General features: G+C 36.0%; 1 protein-coding gene across 6 annotated transcripts in view; it reads right to left on the reverse strand.

Moving 5' to 3' along the window:
• The window catches only part of LOC126807810 (replication factor C subunit 4), a 150,666-nt gene that overhangs the window by 50,062 nt on the left and 77,379 nt on the right, over window positions 1-23,225 (reverse strand). For 5 of the 6 annotated variants that reach the window (XM_050532667.2, XM_050532653.2, XM_050532644.1 and 2 more), the window contains exons 7-8: window positions 18,900-19,094; window positions 4,818-4,946 (exon numbers count right to left, since the gene is read on the reverse strand). In XM_050532667.2, coding sequence (XP_050388624.1) covers window positions 4,818-4,946; window positions 18,900-19,094 — 324 coding nt within the window. The remainder of the gene's footprint in view (window positions 1-4,817; window positions 4,947-18,899; window positions 19,095-23,225) is intronic. The other variant, XM_050532684.1, reaches the window with a different exon arrangement.

Consider the following 23,225-nt stretch of genomic DNA (forward strand, 5'->3'; position numbering starts at 1 on the left):
TCCATAATAACAAAAATAATTTAAAGAGTAAGCTTCTGTCATCATGTGTATCAAAAATAATCATCACGGTAAACGACACTTAGAACTAAATCTAGTATCGCTGGTTTGACCTAATTCCAACCAATGCATGTCACGTGTCATCGGGATTTGTGAAATGACTGTTTCTCAGGATATTTGGTGTGTTTCTCAGGATATTCGGTGTTCTATCTGGAGTTAAATATCGAATGACTATTTAAATTTAACTAACAACTGGTCAGTAAAACCATTTAATGTGTAATCCAATTATTATTTTCCGGATTATCAAAACTACCGTTATGTGCTAATGACCCAGATTCTGACTAAGGTATGGTGACTATAATCGTATCATATTCGTAGCCACAAGTAATAATTAACCTGTTCTACGATTCATTGTTTTATAAGTAGGATTATTCAAACATGGACCGACTGAAGCCGGCAATAGTGAGCCGATTAATATCGAATGATTGAAATACATTGCATTGTTGTCAATGACTTTCGGTGTTTAACACGAATCAAATTCTAGTTAACCAGGGGAGGTAATTAAAATCACGTGATACAAAAATGGAGGTTCTTTCGATATCAATAAAAACGACCTGTAAATGAGCATTTACATCTGAATCAGGTTAATACATTTGAATGGATATACAAGTATGACGCATGTAGGTACATGCGGCATATTCTTTTTATGACTTGCTTATCGATGTTCTGGCGGGCGTTACATTTTTTTTATTTTTCATCAAGACTAATAAATAGGCCGCACGCGCAACCAATTTTGCGTGCGGGCGGTGCCCGAGAAACAACTTACTTTATTTGTGTTGCCTAATATAATTTATTAGCACCTTAGTGCCAGCTAGTGGTCAGGATATTAAGATTGTTGATTGGATTATCATCAAAGAAGCCGCAACAGCTGTACTCGTGTTCATTTAACATGTGAATTAAAATAAGATTTTGCGTGTACGATAGGTCTATTATTAATTTCAGGTACCGTGATGTTATCAAAATATGAGTCCCTATAGAAATGTCAATTTCATAGTCAATGCTTACGTTCACTTTCGTGCATTTTGGCTTTGATGTAAATATCAACATTATTCAGAGGATAATCAATGGCAGACTCGAGAATCGTCGCATTTCAGCTCGTTGGTCGTTCTCATTTTTTCGACCCATTGTGATAAGAGAATTTTAAACAATAATATCCCAAATGCATTCCTTACTTTGCATGCCGTATGAAGAAGCGACGGTAAACGTAATTCAGCTATCAATAAAATTCTCTTCGAAAAGAACATATTGGCCATTTTGTTTATTTCCATTTAAGGCAGGGATGTCACTAACTTTTCAAGTAACAGGAAATTTTGCTAAAGTAAGGGGCAGCAAATGTTTAGGGCCTCAGGCCTGAAACTGCGGGCAAACAGAAGGGTGGGGAGTGTGTTATGGCGTTAGGTGCATTTCGGGTCAATATTTTAAATGACAGAAAGTTTTTTTTAAAACATTTTGTGAAAATATACATAAAAAATCTACCCAAAAAAACTTTAATAATCCAAAGAAGTGCTTTTCAGTCATATCTGAGTAAAGTCTTAAGATAAGCCTTATTATAGAACTGCAAGTCTACCAATTTTAAAACTGAAGTCCGTGAATATTAGTTTAGGCTTTGCTAAAACTTATAAAATCGTAACAATTTATTCGGAATTAGCAAATTTCAGTCTGCAAAACCGATAAATCCTGTTTTCTAATTATGGGTGTAATCGCGTGAATGGAAATCCCTGGAAACGTGACATCAGAGTTTTATTTTCCCGCAAGTGCCTCCCACATAAACAGTAGTGGCGATTATATTTCTATAACTTTTAAGTCCAGACTATTTTCGTATATTGAGATCGATATCAAAGCATTATAATACAACCGCTAGTAATATATTTGAACGAAAAAGTAATCTAAAATCGCAGATTGAAAGTCAGCTAAATTTCATGCTCAAGTCACGTAGCATGAAACGTTTTCTGATCACGGGAGAACTGTCAAAATTGTATAGACGTTTACTACTAGCCATGAGGAAAAATGACAGCAAGGGAACGGACCTTGTACAGTCAGTACAGTTCTCTATTTTATTAGGTACGCTCATGTACTCTGCTATTACTACTCCTTGATTACAATATACTTTTATTAACCCACAAGCATACTACCGGAATAAGAATCATGAGGTCGATTTATACAACGGAAGTAAGGGGGTTACCTCCCTTTTTGAAAGTAAAACTAGCATTGGCATAATTATGAACATTTACCGTGAGAAATAGCCTTCCGTGCGGGAGATCGGGAGAAGGTCATAAATCTTTGAGTATCAAGGAAAAAACTGGTTAGTTGATACGTCTGTGTGCTTTGCGTTTAGGAATTTTATTCAAATGAGTCATATATATTATTTGTTGAAAAGTATGATATTTAATTTCAATCAACAAATAGAATAAACCCATACAATCATACAGATACCACACAATAGTTTCTAACTTGTACGGTTGCAGAGAAATAGACTATTTCCTACAAGTCACTTTTTAAGGTTTTGGGTCTATAAAAGTAGGGTGACCCACCATAAATAAATATCTCCAATATCTTGACAATTATGCCACAATATTGATATATATACCAAGCCTTAAATCAGTTTCACACAATTACAGTCACTAAATAAACGATCATGTTGTACTTAATAAGCTATGACCATTTAATGATCTATAAATAATAGACTGAAACTGGTTCCAAGTTTCGTCCATTTTGAGTAAAAGATAGGTTACTTGCCCTTGTTTTGAAATTAGTCTCGCTTAACCAGCGTACCGACCATTCTACGTCTGATTGACAGGTCGGGATAATCAAGACTACCTTTTTATGAAACATAACAGAAAGCTGGAACAAGAAATTGAATTTAGAAAAACGCATGTTAGCCAGCTCAACAATTGTTTTAAGAAGCTTGTAAAAGTAAAATGAAACTACTGCTAGTATCATGTTCCTGCTAACGAAAGTGATTCAGAGATACTATTTGTACTAAACCAAAAGATGCCGCTCTTAACGGTACAATTAATGATAAAGCAATTTAAAAAATAAAACGAACGTAATTTCTAAAGCTGCTGTAATAACCAAGAAACTAAATTTTACTGCTATTCAAAATCGTCAACAATAGATTTTTTACGGCTGTAATAGTTGATAGATTTGTAGAGAATTGCACGTCCCATGGCTATTTATAGTATCATACAATCCACCGCTGATAGTTCGAGACTACCACTGAAGTCTGCACATTAGCCGTGTCGAGACCAACTTTCTGTAGAGTGCATGGGTCACCCTAATAAAAGTGTCAATTATTATTCGAATTTCATAAAATTTTCACCATGCGATGCCGTATGCCATTTCTGAGTTGATAAAACTAATTTAACATTTTCATTCTCACCAGAAGTAATGTCATTTGGGCAAAAACTGTATTTTAAGCTTTCAAAACAAATATTTTTTTGAAGTGAGTTATATTTATTATTCGTTTAACAATTTTGATATTTGATTCCATTGGACATATAGATTGGATCAATACGATCATATAGATGTTCAAAAATGGCTTCTAGTATCTTTCCCTTGTCGAGAAATAACCAATTTTGTCAGGATGACTTTTATAGATTTTTTTCCCATTTTAATTTCCCATTAGAAAGTTAGCTAACTTATCGGTAAGTTAGAAATAAATTTTGTCAGGATCATTTTTTTGACATATGTAACACATGGTAACAAATGTATAGATACAATTGATATTGCTAGATTTGGTTGATTCTGCGTCTATTTGTGCAATGCTTATGTGGAAATCTGTTTAACGGTTTCATTGATACCGGAAGTGACATAAGTTCACGGATAACATGGCAACGGAAGTGACACAAGTTCAAGGGTAACGTGGCACCAGTGAAACCCGTCATTACTGCGTCGCAGTTCTAGTTAAAATATAGATCTATATTTTGTTTCGTTTTTTATACTTTCGATGGCCTACACTACAGGTAGATCTAACAAGTTATAGTGGGAGTTCACGTTCTATGACGTCAGGTACCAAGCAAGCGACATTTGACCCGATAACGTCAGTCATTCGATTAACCAATTAGCGACCACCATGCTTTTTAAAATCTACTTTTGCTTTGTTTTGATTTCTATCGCTGGTAATGTCTACCCACAGTTCCGCGCAAAAAAGGTCAAACGCTCGATTCGACAGACCATTTGATTGGCTGACCCCTCATTTCAAGCAGAACATGAGTTATATAACAAGTCTTCCAGATCCAAATTTAGTAAAGACAAGTAAAAACTAAATTTTGAACTATAAAAAACGAAACGAAATTGGATCTGTGTTTGAATCAGATTGTATTATTAATTAAGAGTAGGAGGATTTGCGCAGATTGCATATATGGGTATCCTCTTAGATTCTCGCAAAAAATGACGAATTTCTAGTCCTGCTTAAACACAGTGTATAAATCAATCCGATGATTAACTTTGGTCTCTTGAGCATCCACAAGATTTTTCAAAGTGATCAAGGACCATAACTCTGGCAGCCTTTATTGCAAATCGTGGAAACTTCGTGACCATAAACACTGTGTATAAATTTAAAGTCAATCTGATATCAACTATAGCCTCTAGAGCATCCACAAGATTTTTCAAAGTAATCAAGGGCCATAACTCTGGCAGTAATTATCAGAAATCATTGAAAATCAATAGGCTTCTTTGTCAGATGACCTTAAACATTGTGTATCAATATAAGACCACATTTCAATGTGGGTGTATAAAAAGGTCCTGCCTCTAAATCCTACCCCTGATATTTCAAAGATATCACTTTGTGTAATTTGGGTTTCATCTTGGTGTAAGGAAGAGGCACTCTGTAAATAGGTGATAGCTTTTCTTAAATCACCTTCTGATGTATCTATTAAAGCTTGGATAACCTAAAAAACAAAACAAAGAAGGTTGTCAGGTAACAAAACATACACATTACACCCAAAGTCGTCCGAGCAATCCACAAAGGTTTTGGCATATTTATACTGTTGTATGTAATATGAGCATTGTATGTAATATGAGCATTAAAAACAGACTCAAGACCGATCAAGAGTCAAATTTCAAGCCAATCCAATGATAACTTTAGCCTCTATAGTGTCCACACGATTTTAAACAGTGATCAAGACAGAACTCAAATTATCAGATCATTGAAAACCAATAGGATTCGTCACCTCGTTAACATAAACACAGTCATCAACTGGATATCTTTATCAAGTGATGAAAAGTTATAACTCTGAAATCAATTATAGGAAATCTTTAACAATGGTTAAATTTAACTACAGTGCACTCTGTATCTGACATCGTACAGGATCATTACAATATGTCGGATTACGCAGAGTGTCGGAATGCCCAGTTTTCTCAAAGCCGGAAATATTGTAACTTTGAAAACATGAAGTATTATTATAATGTAGCTTCGAACATAGAACTTCGAATCACCAGAATGTTATTCCCTTTAAAAATGATAAACCTCTCTGTACATTCAAAATTTTATAACATTTTTATTTCATTTAACATGCGTAGGCATTTTGAATAGGTCAAGTCTGTCATTAATTTATCTTCTTCGCCGTCTTCAGTTGATCGCACCCTTGTCTTTGCTATCACGTGTTCATTGATAATGGGCTTACTCGATTGAACGTTCCGGAATTGAATTCTCTCAATCCCAAAAATAGTGAAAATCAAGTGAAAATGAGTACTTCGGGCTACAACACTTGTGTTGGATGTAACAGAGTGCCGGACTGATCAGAGGTCGGATGTGACAGAGTGCACTGTACGTTGATCGGTACATAAAGTCTATGACGTCAAACTATGATATTTAGAAAGTGGGGACCTTAATCGATATTCCCATTGTCATCATGATGGTGAAGTCCAGCGACCGCAGAAATATACAATTATCAATGGTATTATTGCGGGGTTTTTTAACAGCATCCACAAAATACTCTGTTTCATTCATCTTTTATTATATTTTCACAGAAACATTCTGTTTTATGAAAAATCAATGCCTGATGGACACATACTGTATTTTGCTGTATCTGTAGATAATTGGTTGTGCGATTTCTAGCTGTTTTATGCTTGATGGTCAGATGTAGTAATAGATTGTAAAATCATATTTCACCGTGTGCATTTAAACTACACAATAGAAATGAAATGAAATGAAATTGAGTTTAACGTCCTACTGTTCTGCTCTGACTGGGCTAATGAAGGCGGGCATACACAATACAGTGTGCTATGCGGTTAATTTTGCCCGGACAGTGGCTGGGTGATATACCGGTTTTTCGTTCTATTGTGATAAAATCATCAACAACTTTATCATATCGGACTTCTTTAAATATATCGAAAAACCGGTATATCGTGATAACCAAAATTATCGCGATATGACAATTATACTTGAAATTGAGAAACGGTTGTTTGGCAAGGTCAAGGTTGGACAGTTACGTATTTCTCGGGGTATAACTAGTATAAGTCGATACTTTTTCCGCGGCCGAAGTTGGACCTTCGTCTTATAGTCTGCATCACCTCATATATCGATGAAGGTAAACAAAAGGAGATCAAAAAATGTTTTTTTCTCTGTAACTGTTGCCTACGAAGTACAATGTTGAGTGACATCGTTTGCTAAATATCAAAATAATAGCACTCTCACGGCAAAGTCAACTCACATTGTTCCGACTTTTGCTATTGTTATTCCTATACAAATACTTGTCAGAGTTTCTAAATATATATAGTTTGTTTAACTTTTTAAAAAAATATAACCAACATTCAAGAAAGGCTAGAAAATGTCATTAAGATATAATCTTTCTGCCGACAAGAAATTTATCTCTATCTCTCACAATTTCTCGCAAGAATTCTACTTTGGTTTTCAACTAAATTAACCAATCATAAAAATTCTACTTTAAAAGCCTGTAATTATTTTTTTATTGTCCACTCAACAGATGCCTTCTATTTTATTTTATTCTATTATTAGTAACACTGTGTGATCGCCAGTCACGTGCAAATAGAAACCGTGTATTGTCTTGTATTTTCGGAGATATTGGAATAATATAAAAGTTCAAATGAATCAAGAACAAAACTTAGAATAATACTCAAGTTAATCCTACATTTAGCAGCTAATTATTTTACATTAATTGATTTTGTTTACAAACATCGGCACAGTATTAGACTAGGATAAAAACACTGCTGTAACTCGACAAGTTAAAAGATTACTGCCCGAAATGAACGGAAAAACATTTGTCTTACACTACACCGCTTCAACTTATCTATCGACGGAGGTCAGAAAAACAGTAAAATATGACGATTCGACTTATACCCCTCATCGACATATACCCCGTAAAATACGGTATTTACCTCAGTCGCATCTGTCACTGTCTTATAAATATCAAAAAGTAGATTATCGAACGCTTCCGATTGTGTTTACATATTATCATCATTGATCAATATTTTACTTCGACTAATGTACAAGATTCTATTGATAGGATTGAATTCATCTGTAAAAATAGCATTATTAAGTATACTATTCAAAAAAAGTAGGGGATATTTGATTTTTAAGTGTTATTAAAGTCACCTAATGAAACTGACGAAGAAACAAATGACAAAATGAAATGAAGTTCACATTCATCGATTTATTCCAAATGATCGTTAGACTAAGTAAGGCACAGACTGACCATTATAATGGTAAAATGATACCCGGGGTCAAACAGCAAAGTTACCACAGCATCACAACCAAGTCAGTAACGGGTAAATCCTCCTCTGTTTGCCAAACAAGCATTGATCCGACGTGGCATACTCCTAATGAGACGTCTAAGGTCATTTTGGTCCAGATTGTCCCATTCCTGTTGCAACGCAGCAGCAAGTTCTTGGACATTGGCAGGACGTTGTTGACGTTGACGTAACCTCTGTCCAAGCATGTCCCAGACATGCTCGATGGGGGAGAGGTCGGGACTCAGTGCTGGCCAAGGTAATGTGGTGATGTTCTGTTGTTGGAGGTAACCTGTAACGATCCTGGCCCTGTGACATCTTGCGTTGTCATCCTGGAAGATGAAACGGCGGCCATGACGTCGTGCGAACGGCACAACATGGACTGCCAAGATGTTGTCCCGGTAGTACTGGCCTGTAACACGCCCTGCAACAACATGTAAAGCCGTTCTTCCAGCAACAGTGATGCCTCCCCACACCATAACAGAACCACCCCCAAATCGATCATGTCTGATGACGTTAACGTCTTGGAAGCGCTCGTTTCGACGACGCCACACCCTCCTACGTCTGTCCAAAAAATCAACAGTGAACCTTGACTCATCTGAAAACATCACATTGCTCCAGCGTCGATTATCCCAGTGTTGACGATCCCTACACCAACGACGTCTTGCCTGAATGTGATGATCTCTCAAACAAGGGATCACGCGAGGACGTCGGGCGCGAAGGTGACCCCTATGCAGTCGATTCCGAATCGTCTGGCCACCCACTCTCACACCAGTGTCTGTTTGAAGACGAGCGCTGATCTGATTTGCTGTGATGACACGATTTCTCAAGGCCAAGGTACGGATAAATCGATCCTGCGCTTGAGTTGTTGCCCTTGGTCGACCTGAGCGTGGTCTGTCCTGTACAGATTGTGTATCACGGTATCTGGACCATAGCCTGCTTATGACAGACTGAGAAACATTCATCGTCCGCGCCACAACCGCCCGTGTTGTGCCGATCTGTAGCATGCCAAGGGCACGTAACCTTTCATTTTGGGTAAGCCGACGCATATCAAAATTTGTTTTCTGGTCACTAAAACAATTAAACTGATGTTTCCACCCTGGAATTCAATGCCACAATGACTGTAACATTCAAAGTCAGAGTCGTGCAAATCTTGGGTTGGACCCCCAATGATGATCCCAAGCATCACCTGCATTCCATGCTGTAGCTATTGGTGCGTTTGGGCGTCACATGTAACTGGAAATGTTTCTTCTGTTAGGTACTATAGTGACTTTTTTCGTAGTCATTTGCATATTTTAGTATTATGCCCCCAAAATCAAATATCCCCTACTTTTTTTTGAATAGTATACCATCTCCATCACCAACGTTAGTAACAAAAATGTGGCATCAAGCGATGATTCTAGGACCAAGTATTCAAAATTTGACTGCTTAAGACACACGTATAAATTATCAAGATAATATTTGTTTATTGTGATATTTGATAAATTACACTGTAACCTTGGTACCGTTTAATCTTGCGTAAATAGCGCTAATTTCTACTCGGTGTACAATTATTCATAAATATTGTTAAATTTCGGCTAACTGTGCTCAATTTGTACTTCTATCAAATTTCACTCTCACTGTTTAATTTTGATTACCAAGCGTCTAAGTCTAATTAACTAGTGTTTAGTTTCTCGACACGTGTTGAATTATAAGCGTCCCGTCTAATTAGCAAGACTGTTCAACAATTAGTTGGACCGTTCAATTTCCCAAGCCGTGATTAAAAATTAGTCAAGGTGTCCAATTACACAAGGTGTTAAATTTTGTTGTCAAACATCTAATTTCACGTGCGATGTTAATATATTACGATGTGTTTAATTGTTGGTCATCGTTCAGTTTTGCAGCACAATGTTGAAATACTGTATTAAGTGTTAGTTTTAGTACTGACCTGTTGCGATACGGTGAAATATTATTTTTCAGGATTCATACGACGGCAGGTATCTGTAATGCCTGTTATCATCCAGGGATTATTTTTCAAGATCACTACGGTGAAACAGATGTTGGATTTTTAATGGCGACGGGACAGTTCCGAAGCAAAGCTTTCTTGAGATGCACATACCGTTTCGTCCACAATCATAAAACGTGTATTTATATATCCATTTAAAACAGTATTTCCCACACTGACAACACATCCACGAATGATAAATCTCACGCATCTGATTTACATGTGTACACGTCGACTCCCTACCCTACCCTGATTAACCCTGATTAAATCCTTTTGTTTAAATGTCTTCGCAATTAAGACTAACAGCATGGATATTGCACCAATATATTATATAATATGGGATCTATAGAAAGCATTTTGGGTTGAAGGGTAGTGCGATTATCTCGGGCAATAAACACAGAAGGCTTGTAGATTTAATACATATGTGTCAGAAGCTAACAATATGTCAATTGTGTAAGACAAAACGTGAAAATAAACTAATAATTCGAACTCTTTCATATGAAAGTATATTGTTTCTGTTAAGATTATTATTATTAACCATACATATTTCATATGAAAGCTTATTGTTTTTGTTAAGATTATTATTATTATTATTTTTTTTGTGTGTACTTTCTGCAAATCGGATTTCTCAGAATCTAACCATGGGATCTTTCTGAAACTTTGACCTACCCCCCCAAAATTGGGTGGCAGCTTTTGATTAAATACATTTTCAAAACGTTTTACGAATCCGAAATCAACAAATTTTACGAACGAAGATATTGACCTACATACCAATAACTCTGTGACTATGAGACCTATTTTACTAATTCTTTTTTCTTCGAGTACCTTGAAATATTTACTTGAAATCTGCTATTTCCGATTTTCGAAAATAACGTCACTGACATTTCGTCCCGGAAGTAAAACAGAATTGACAACTTCTTTAATATTGGTACGATTTTCATGAAATTTGGAATGTATGTAGATCTCATTGACCCAACTTCAACGATACCAGCTACGACACTTCTGATTCGTTCACAGAAAATGGAGTTTGTAGCCCATTCCGAAAGTGCCACCATCTTGAAATGTGAAATGTCGCTAAGGCTTTTTTGATATTTTACTTACATGCAAGGGAATTATATTTTCCGAATCCTTGAAAAAAAGCCCATAAATTGTAAGAATTAGAATTTTGATTTCTGGCAAATGATGGACGCCATTTTGAATTGAAAATGAAAAATAGTGAAAAATCCACATTAATGGGCTTGAAAACATACACAATTGGTCGTGGCTTAAAGAATCTGTCTCCTATTACCGAAATCAATACATTTCAGGATAGCCTGGCTCATGGTCGAATGTTTGGTATTTGAATATTTCAAAAATTCGAATTTCGCCTTTGATGTTTTCCGTGCCGACAAGGTTGCTTTGAGTTTAGCTGGTTTGGACTTCGCGCATCCGCTACGCCGGAACCAAAGGTACCAGGAGTACCAAATTCCGGCGAGGAACTTTTCACGTTGGTACCTAGGTATCCTGAAAATTTCAAGGTGTTACCTGCATTCGTTCAAGTCGTTTGTTCTTGGCACGGCTCCAGGTCGGTTTTTTTTCTAAGTCAATTTACGGCTTCCATAAGGGGAAAAAAGTGGAATTTTGCCGTGACACCGGCACCGATTGTCCGAAAACCATGAAATTTGGACACAATACGCCCATTACCACCCTGGACTCTGTGCTTTACCCCCATTTTGATCCCATTAAACAAAAAGAGTTTTAGCAAAAAAACAATTTTCGGAATTTAATATTGGTTTTAATTAATTTTGAAATTGCAAATGCAAAGAGATTTTATCGCCTCTTCCATGTGATAGGTATTAGTACTATACACATTATCCTTAAAAGACAATTTTTTAAAATGACCGCAACGATGTATCGACACCAGAAACCGAAACCGCCTATTTTGACCTTTTTTGACTGCTGAGACATCCTTCCAGTGGTCCAAATCTCTGGAATTTCTAGCGGTTGGCTGCGCCGCGATATTTATCACATATTAAAAGGAGAAAATGCTCAGATATCAAGAACAATAAAAATTTGATAAAATACGGCAATTTTTTAAGCAAAAAAACGTTGATGGCTGGGGGTGGGTTTCGAATTTATTTTCAATGTTCTCGGAATTCCACACTCTTCTATTTTTAATATGTGATAGCTAGAATCCCAAGGTACAGTCCGTGCAAATTTGAAGGCAATCGGACCAACGGAATGTTGCCTGGGCAGAGCAAATTAACCCCGGTGGCGAAAATTTGCTCATTCTTCAACGTTATTATAACCGCCATCTTAGATCCATCTGGGTCCCCGATCCACCGTCACTTACCAAATCACTCTGAAATATACCCAAAATCCCAAAATCGACCTTAATTTCTTTTGACTTCGCACAGGCGCCACGCTGGAACCAAATTTACCATGACTACCAAATTACGGCGAGGAACTTTTCACGTTGGGACCTAGGTACCCTGAAAAATTCAAGGCGATAACTGCATTCATTCAGGTCGTTTGTTCTTCACACGGTTCCTGTCGTTTGGCTTTTTCCGCCATTTATGGTTTCATTAAGTGCGAAAAAAGTGGAATTTCGCCACAACACCGATTGTCCGAAAACCATGAAATTTGGACACAATACACCCATTAACACCCCGGACTTTGTGCCTTACTCCCATTTTGATCCGATTAAAAAAAATAGTTTTAGCAAAAAAAAAGATTTTCGGTCAACTGATGGTCTCCATTTGGAATAGAATATGAAGAACAGTGAAAAATCCACTTGGACAGACGTGAAAATAAACACAATAGGCTGTAATATGTTCAATGCGTCTCTTATTTCTGAAATTAATGCATTTCAGGATAACTCGGGATCAAGATCGATTTTTTGGTGTTTGAAAATTTTCAAAATTTCGTATTTCGCCTTTGACCTTTTACGTGCCGACAAAGTTGTTTGCATGACAATTTATGCCTTTAATTTTCAAAATTTACAAATTTAACCTAAATATTCGGACAGCTATGGTCAATCTGATTCAAAAAATATTAGTTCCGTTCAAAGTTATTTCATTTATTTTTTTGATATTTTCCTGCCACTTTTTAGTTCTTTCCCGCCCTTTTCGTTTCATGTTCTCATCCGTCTTGTTTTTAAACGGTTTGATCAATTTTTCTGAAACTTCTGGAATGGAAAGTCATTCCGATTACAGCAATCCAAGTCTCAGTTATTTCCCTTTAGTTTTCAGATTATTTTGTTGCCCTGGTGCAATGTTTCTCAATATATTTAGACTTGTAACTTCGCGACTTTTTCACCGATTTTGATAATTATTTTTTGTTGTTCTTTTTTCTTTTAAGATACTTGATATAATCCATGTCACGTGACGATGAATATGAAAGCTTTCATATCTGCATGGGACAGTAGCGGATCTAGTTTCTTTTTATTATTATAGAATGACGACCCTTTTTCCCTGAGGATCAAAGAAAACCTACTAAATACATTTCATGCTTATATGTAACACATAACTTTGCCAAACTTTATTTCAGAGAAAGCCCATTTAAAAAGGAATTGTATCATATATTTAAGTTTAATTTTTGATAATGAATGGCGATATCATAAATACGGGCCTCGGTGTAATTTTACATGCAAAATCAACGATATACTGCCACGATGTTATGAATGCTGAATATTTTCGTTAATAATACGGACGCGTTAGTCCACGTTGTATAGTGAGAACACGCGTGTTCACATTTTCTGCACGATATATATGCTGTTATATTTCCAACCAGTCATGTAAAGCTGGATGTCTAGAACATTTTAAAGGACATGTATACATACATGTATTATACAGTTTAGATATTTATGCTGTGTTCAAATTGTTTTGCATATTTACTGTATTAAGAGTGTATAGTTAAGAATTACTCTTGAATTACGGCAAAGATAGACTTTTAAATTGCAAACTATGAAGGTATTTTGGTAATCGGTATTTTGGTAATAGAAATAAGACATAAATAGAACTTGCAACGGGATTCGAAAGCGCTTTCAAGTCAGACGTAAGCTCGTACTTACCGTAAAAATGAACTGAACGCAACACAAGTCTCCGATGTAAGAGAATATCAGTTAATTATAACCGCTATCAAATCCACACAAAAATCCAAGGCACTCGTTTTATTTTAGAAAAGAACAACTGTATTTCGACCGAAGAGCCTATTCCACATGAACCCCAAATCAATGATGAACTGAACTGTCAACTTATGTAGTCATTCACGTGCAGATTGGTTTGTATAACAGAAATGGCCCGTGTATGAATGATTAAAGGATAAAATTGCACGTAGCCACTTTGTTTATCTAAAAGGGGCTCTGGCGCACTTTAAGGAATTATTCTTGACCCAATATTAACCATCGCCATTTTTTTTAAATCATAAGATAAAGTCAATCAACAAACAATACGGGTCTACTTTATTACAAAAATATTGGTGAACTTATCATTTTGTCCAAAATCATAATGCTAATCAACAAACAATACTATTGTTCTTTATTACAAAAACATCGGTGAACTAATCTCTGTCGTTATGGCGAGCCAAGCTAGTTGATTATTAGGTAAATAAAACAATATAAACAACCAATGAGTAAAACTGATTTATTCTAATCAATTTATATACGAGACAAGTATTACCTTAAGTCAAGTATTACCTTAACCGTGTACGAGTTTGCTTTTGAAGTGGTTAACTCACACCCTTTCAACTTGTAAATACCAAATACAAACTGCTTACCATATTCATGCCATAGACACTAATATCCTAATTAAAAAAAACGTTCCGTTTCAAATAATTATCAGACACAAATATTAATTCTGATTGTTTTATCCATCAACACACAGAGTAAACACATCTAACAACCAGATCTTATGAATTCGAGCCTCTTCAATAGTTATAAAGCACATCAAACAGTGTAGAATAAATTGCCTAACAGAAAATCATGCTTTATAAGTTGTTAAAGGGGCGTGGGGCTATTTAAGGAATGACGTTTGTGCACAATGCAATGAAATAATTACCACCGGTAATAGGAGAAAGATTCTTTAAGCCACGACCAATTGTGGATGTTTTAAAGGCCATTAATGTGGATTTTTCACAATTTTTCATTTTCAATTCAAAATGGCGTCCATCATTTGCCAAAAATCAAAATTGTAATTCCTACAATTTATGGGCTTTTCTTCAAGGATTCGGAAAATATAATTCCCTTGTCTGTAAGTAAAATATCAAAAAAGCCTTAGCGATATTTCAAATTTCAAGATGGTGGCACTTCCGGTTTGGGCCACAAACTCTATTTTTTGTGTCGTAGCTAGTAAAGAAAAATAATTTCAAGGCAATCTGAAATATATTTCGTCGATTTTTTGGAAAAATTTGATCCTTAATTTCATCAAGGGGAGATAATTTAGAAAATTTCTAATGACATCTTTCAAGTCGCATCGGTAAGTTCTACTTACATACTCAATTTCATGAAAATCGTGCAACTATTAAAGAAGTTGTCAAGTTGGTTTCAACTTCCGGTTCGAAATCACAGCTACGAATTTTCGAAATTCGAAAATCCGAAATAGCAGATTTGAAGTAATTGTCCCAATGTACTCAAAGAAAAAAGATTTAGTAAAATAGGTCAAATAGTCACAAAGTTACAGCATTGTAGGTCAAATGCATTCGTTCGTAAAATTCGGTGATTTCGAATTCGTAAAACGTTTTGAAAATATATTTAATCAACAGCCACCACCCATTTTTGGGGGGATAGGTAAAAGTTTCAAAAAAATCCTATGGTTAGATTCTGAGAAATCCGATTTGTGGATAAAACACACAAAAAAAATAAAATAATAAGAGCAACTAGAACTGCGATGCAGTAATGACAGGTTTCACCGGTGCCATGTTACCTTAAACATGTCACTTCCGGTACCAATGAAACCATTAAACAGGTTTCCACATAAGCATTGCACACATCAAATAAAATGGATGCCGAATCAACCAAATCCAGCAATATCAATTCATTTTATACATTTGTTACATGTAAGTGTACAGTACGTCCGGTGATAATGAAAATGTTCAATTAGTTTTATGAAATCAGAAATGGCATAAGGCATCACATGGTGAAAATTTTATGTAAATCGAATAATAATTGCCACTTTTATAGACCAAAAACCTTGAAAAGTGACGTGTAGAAAATCGTCTATTTCTCTGCAACCGTACAAGTTAGAAACCATTTTCTGGTATCTGTATGATCGTATGGGTTCAATCTATTTGCTGATTGGAATCAAATATCATAATTTTAAAAACATTACAAATCAGACTCATTTGAATAAAATATGTTTTGAAGGCTAAAAATACAGTTTTTGCCAAAATGACGTTACTTTCGGTGATAATGAAAATCTTAAATTACTTGTATGAAATCGTAAATGGCATTAGGTATCACACAGTGAAAATTTCATGAAAATCAACACTTTTATGGACAAAAAACCTTGAAAAGTGACCTGTTGAAAATTACCTATTTCTCCGCAACTGAACAAGTTAGAAACCATTTTGTGATATCTATATGATCGTATGGGTTCATTCTTTTAGTTGATTAGAATCAAATATCAAAATCTTAAACAAACAACAAATACAACTCATTTGAATAAATTATTTGTTTTGAAGGCTATAAATACAGTTTTTGTCCAAATTTCGTCATTTCCGGTGACATTGAAAATGTTAAATTTAGTTGAACTAGTCACAATTGACATTATGCATCAAACAGTTTCACTTTTATGAAAATCCAATAATAATTGACTCTTTTACAGGCACAATAGCGTAAAGAGTGACTCATGCAAAATTGACCATTTCTCGGCAACTGCGCATATTACAAATTAATTTTCACATACATTCTCTCCGTAAAGATTATTGCTACGAGTTTATGAAAGTTACGAAGTAATATTTTAAAATATGAAAATGCTGGATGGGTTGTAAATAGCTTAATTTTACACCTTTTATCACCTTTTAATCGAAATAGCCCGAAAACGGAATTAAAAAAACTGGGCCCAACATTTTGTGCGCCTGTAAAGGGCGCACCCTTTCAGTTATACCAGATTTGAAAGAAATAATATTTGCTTTGAAAAGTGGTACCTAACTGTCAAAATTGTAGTTTTTGGTAAAATTACGCCACTTCCGGTGCCGACAGATAACTCAATCGTTAACAAAAAAAACGGCAATTGAGACAACGGAGCATATATGCACTTTGTTTTAAACAAATCAAACAATAAATAATTAATGTAGGACTGAAAAACTGAATTAGTCAATGGCGGCCAAGGAAAATTACCGAGACAAAAAAAATTCAGATTTTTGCTCAAGTCAGATGACTCGTTAATTTTGCGTAAAACACGAATAAAAAATATTTATAAATAAAAAAGTTTTTTGTAAAAATTTAAATTTTCGAAATTTGGCGCCTAATATCTGCGAAGATTTGCCGAAAATCAAAAATCAAAAGTAGCGTAGCTATGTGCCCCGTCTCCGGCTATGCCAAAATGTATCGAAAGTTAAAATCCTATGATTATTGTTAAAATTACTGCAATATTTCTAAAAACGATAGCTTCGGTGATTTCGGACATTTCGCATTGTTGCAGAACGTTCAAAATAGCTTTATCCTCTAAGTCACACCCACTTTTCCAGTAAAACCGAAGAAATCGTAACGATCCGACAAGTAGTTGCTGAGATCTACTCAAAACAAAAGAAGAAGAATAATAATAAGAATAATAATTTTAACAAAAACAATAGTGTTTCACACAAGCTACGCAGTGTGAAACCCTAATAATCTTAACAGAAACAATAAGCTTTCATATGAAATATGAAAGCTTAATAATAATCTTAACAGAAACAATAAGCTTTCATATGAAATAAAGAGTTCGAATTATTAGTTTATTTTCACGTTTTGTCTTAGTATAGACATATTGTTAGCTTCTGACACATGTGTATTAATTTTACAAGCCTTCTGTGTTTATTGCCCGAGATAATCGCACTACCCTTCAACCCAAAATGCTTTCTATAGATCCCATATTATTTAATATATGATTGGTGCAATATCCATGCTGTTAGTCTTAATTGCGAAGACATTTAAACAAAAGGATTTCATCAGGGTAGGGAGTCGACGTGTACACACGTAAATCAGATGCGTGAGATTTATCATTCGTGGATGTGTTGTCAGTGCGGGAAATACTGTTTTAAATGGATATATAAATACACGTTTTATGATTGTGGACGAAACGGTATGTGCATCTCAAGAAAGCTTTGCTTCGGAACCATCCCGTCGCCATTAAAAATTCAACATCTGTTTCACCGTAGTGATCTTGAAAAATAATATTTCACCGTATCGCAACAGGTCAGTACTAAAACTAACACTTAATACAGTATTTCAACATTGTGCTGCAAAACTGAACAAGGACCAACAACTAAACACATCATAATATCTTAACATCGCACGTGAAATTAGATGTTTGACAACAAAATTTAACACCTTGTGTAATTGGACACCTTGACTAATTTTTAATCACAGCTCGGGAAATTGAACGGTCCAACTAATTATTGAACAGTCTTGCTAATTAGACGGGACGCTTATAATTCAACACCTGTCGAGAAACTAAACACTAGTTAATTAGACGCTTGGTAATCAAAATTAAACAGTGAGATTTAAATTCGATAGAAGTACAAATTTGATAGAAGTACAAATTGAGCACAATTAGCCGAAATTTAACAATATTTATGAATAATTGTACACCGAGTAGAAATTAGCGCTATTAACGCAAGATTAAACGGTACCAAGGTTACAGTGTTATTATCATAATATTTTTTTTTTTTCATTATCACCCAACCCTACACTGCGGTCTACTCTTATATCGAATTCCAACTGCCAAGGGATCTTTATGCGCACGTCAATGTGTACACGGGACCTCAGATTTTTGTCCCATCCAAACAACTAGACAGCTGACCTTGCCAGGCCCTCCAGCCTGCTTAACTGACAAGAGGAAACCACGCCGGAAAATCCCGATAAACTTTCTTGGCCAACACCAGGATCAAACCTGCGACCTCCAGGCTAGTGAGCCAGCGTCTTACTCAATTAGCCACCGAGGCTCCCATTCTAACACAATAGTAAATACTATTTAAAATCTATAAAACTTACCTCATCACTTAATGTAATATTTTCTTTCTTACTGATAAGTTTTAACCGATCACTGAGTACGTCCTGAGCAAGAGGTTTAAAACGAAACTTGGCACATCTTGATGTGATTGGTTCTATAATGCGACTAACATAATTGCATATTAAACAAAATCTAGTTGTACGTGACTGTTTCTCCATTGTTCTCCTCAAGGCAGCCTTAAATACACAATTTTAGATAAATAGAATGGTTCATTCCAAAAAGTTAATATAATGTTTATGTATATGTTCATATATAGAGTTCTCTGACTACCAGTATCATTCTTCCTAAACCACTTAATATCAGATTTTCACAATGAATTAAAAGGAATACAAGCCAACAGTGAGGCTGATGTCCCCCACCGAAATCCCGTAATAAATAGATGACACATATTAATTAATTGCACGTTTATCTTTTTCAAAAGTATTGAGCAAATCAAACTGATTATCAACTATAAACTAAGTTTCATCACTCTCTATCAGATAGAATCAAAATCAAAGAAATTGCTTAGCTCTGCTTAGCTTTAGCGGGAAATGTTAATCATTGAACTCAGTCAAGACAATTCAGTCAAGATTAAACATTATTCCTCAATTAAAAGCAGGGTTGTTATATTCCAAAGTATTGACCAATCAAATTGCTTATTGCTCCTTAGCCTAAGTAGAAAATTCTCATCACAATCAAGGTAATGATATAATGAATCTATACTCAGAATTTCATCGCTCTCACTTCATTATAACCAAAATTATCGTGCCCAAAAGCATTAACCAATTAAATTGCTTATCTCTGCTTACTGGTTAAAGTGTACTGGTGATGATTTTCCGCGGAAAAAACGCAGAAATCGCAGAATTCGGCACTCAAAACGGAATTTGAAATCTCACACGGAAAAATACGGAAAGGCCGATTTTTTGGTGATATTAAACAAAAACTCAACAAAACTTTGTATTTATCTAAGTATTTTATCTTTCTATTCATGAAAAAAATCGAAAATATTGAACGATATCGCGTGGTTTTATTACTATTTTAGTATTAAGTAATAAAGTAATAGTATATAGGCTACTTTCATTTCATCATTTTGGAATCATAAATTTACTTGAAATCGAAATGAAAACCTGTCTTTCATTTATCCCTAATAATACAATTACTCTGTAATGTAATCTATATCTTGATATAGTCATTTATAAAAGTAAAAATCGTTTTATTTACTTCTTCTTTACTGCCGGACTCTCGTGGCTCGTGTTTATCCGCTTTTACCACGTGATTTCACAAATATATCGTAGTCTAGTGAATCCAGCCTTTATCCCCGTAGAAACTACGAAGCTTGTCTGGATACATCTCGACAACAACAAGCAGGCAAGGGAAATCATAATGGCGTCGGCTGCTAAAAAAATGAAACGCGCCCACAGGGTTGTAAGCCTTTCTGCCGTAAATAGGGCGCAGCAATTCCCTGCAGACTTTTATGAAGACGGGGTAATCATGTTTTGCCGTTTTTGTAGTCACAGTGTTGATTTTAGAAGAGTCGATACCATTAAGGACCACATCAATTCCAAAAAGCATCAAGCTACAAAGTCAGCGAGTGGCCGGCAAAATGACGTCGTCTCACAAGGAAATAAACAAACCACCATTACTTCTACTATTGCTAAACAGCAAACGTCAAAATGTATCCGAGAAGAATTTGTTCTTGATTTTCTTAAAACAATGGTTACAGCTGACATTCCATTGAATAAACTGGAAAGAATAAGGCCATTCATTTCAAAGTATTGCAAACAAGGGGGGGGGGGGCGCGCTTCCACAACAGTCAACACTTACCACGACTCTTTTCTGATCATCATACATCTTTGGTAGATAAATTTATTAACAAGCTAATTGCAATAATATTGGACGAAACTACTGATGTACGTGACCACAGTATACTAAACATAATGTTTTCTGTCTATGGTGAAGTCTATTTAGTGGATTGTGTGACAATGGGGGCATGCAATCATAGTACTGTTAGTCAAGCTGTGGTAAAAACTGTTTACAGACTATGGAATTGAATATATACATATTATCACATGGACATAATGAAATTTGTGTACTTTCATCTTATCAGAAGCTTAGCAGACATTTAGTGCAGAATAGTGACGCGGTCTATGTGTTGTGAACGATCGTTTTCAACGGCTTTGTAAAAATTTTGATCGTTTTTTATTTGTGGATATTGTCTTCATTCATATGGGATCCAATGATTTGTGTGATGTGACGGTTTTACCGGAGTTCTTGGCCAATTCCATTGTGGAATTTGCGTTAAGACATTTTGGCAACATACGCTCCGAAATGTGTTATAATATCCCAACTTCTAAAACGCCAATTGGTTGTCGATGACGAATACAATCAAAGAGTGTATGACACAAATTGCCACTTGAAGAATATCTGTAAATCCTTCTCAAACATTTCTTTTTGGAGGCATCGGTCTGGCCTTTGCCAGCCAGTTAGTAATGTGTATGACCCAGATGAAATTCATCTATCTGATAACCGAGGTGCTATGCTATTCATGAAAAGTATTCGCAATGTTTTGCTGCGGCACATGAGATGGTGTCAACTGCTGTTACCCGCAATTTGATTTTGGTGTCGGTTTTACGGGATGTGATTACTATCGGTGCATGTAATTCATTTTGCAATGAACGACAGATTTCACCACGGATGAAGAGGAGTTGCCCGGAAAAGCTGGTTATTCGACATAAACTTGACCATTTACAGCTGACTAATTACTTGCTCTTGCCACCCGGTTAACCAATGGTTAAACCGGCATTATTTACTAACAACTTATTGTTAATTTTTCCAATAATCTAATGTTAACCTTACATTTATGCTTTTTCCGAATTGACTTTTTGCTATGTTTTTCCAAAAGGATCTTTGCTATGTTTTTCCGAAAGGACCTTTTGCTACGTTTATTGTTAACTTTTCCAATAATCTAATGTTAACCTTACATTTAGGCTTTTTCCGAAACGACTTTTTGCTATGTTTTTCCGAAAGGATCTTTTGCTATGTTTTTCCGAAAGGATCTTTTGCTATGCTGCTTTCCGAAAGGACTTTTTGCTATGTTTTTCCGAAAGGATCTTTTGCTATGTTGCTTTTCCGAAAGGAATTTTGCTTGCTGCTTTTACAAAAGGACTGGTGCCATGTTCCTCCGAAGGGACTTTGCCAATATATTGTGCTCCCCATAATGATTTTATTGCTGCTTTAGTACATTGTGCCTTCCCTAAAGGTGTTGCCTTGCTTGTCGCAAGTAATTCCGAAGGGACTTTAGCTACAATACCGAAAGGACTCTTGCTGTGTATTCCGAAAGGGCTTGTACTCTTTGTCAAAAGGGGACTCTTGCTGGGCTGTTCCAAAAAGAACCTTTTGCTTGTAATTATGCTTTATGTACGGACTTTACTGCACTATTATTGATGCTTTTCCATTAGGACTTTGGCTTCGCTCTTTGCAAATTATTCCGAAATTACAATGGTCTGTGCAGGACCTTGGCTTTGCATGTCGCAAATTACAATGCCTGTGCATGCTGGCTTTCTAACATGTTGCTTGTTGGAGCAAGATAAAACAATTATGTCGTTATGGTATCAGCATTAGTTTCCATTTTTCAGAACCATGCCGAAACGGAAAGCCAGTCCATGTCCCTCCAGTGACGCTGAACATGACCTGACTGAGTCCCCTCCATCCATGACTACAGCGGAAGATCGACTAACGGACATCCTGATGAGGAAACTGGTACACTACAACATGGTTTGGTGCCGAAAGCCCAAATAGTCCCAGCAACCCCCATCAGCACCCCCTGCTCCTTGCCCAACCTCAGTTCCTGAACCAACAGAACCGCCGCAAGACTCATCACCACCGACAGACACAGGGCTGTCTGTATTTTCTATACAGGCCAATGACATATTCCCACCAGGACAAGGTAATTCAAACGAGGCGGTACCAATGTCCAACATAGCTAATTTATGTGCTCCTATTTCCAGCCATATATCAGACAAGATCAAGTCCGACATCTGGTCTGACAAGTGTATTGAATTTTCGACACTTTTTCCAGGTTACACGGCAAATGGAGAGAGAAAGCGAGAGATATGGGGTTTAACTTCCACTCGACACAAACTAGGTCATTTCGGGACTAACATATGGTTTAATTTTATTTCAATAATTCGCTTGCGCGTAGGGGTCTTTAGCAGTGGGAGGAAACCGGAGGACCCGGAGAAAACCCACGAGGTTGGACAGGCGACCCTACTCCTTGTCACGTACAACCAGGGATTCGAAACCAAGCCAGTCGACTCAATGACAGACTT

This window comes from Patella vulgata, chromosome 1 (genome assembly GCF_932274485.2).
Source record: "Patella vulgata chromosome 1, xgPatVulg1.2, whole genome shotgun sequence".
Lineage (NCBI taxonomy): Eukaryota > Metazoa > Mollusca > Gastropoda > Patellidae > Patella > Patella vulgata.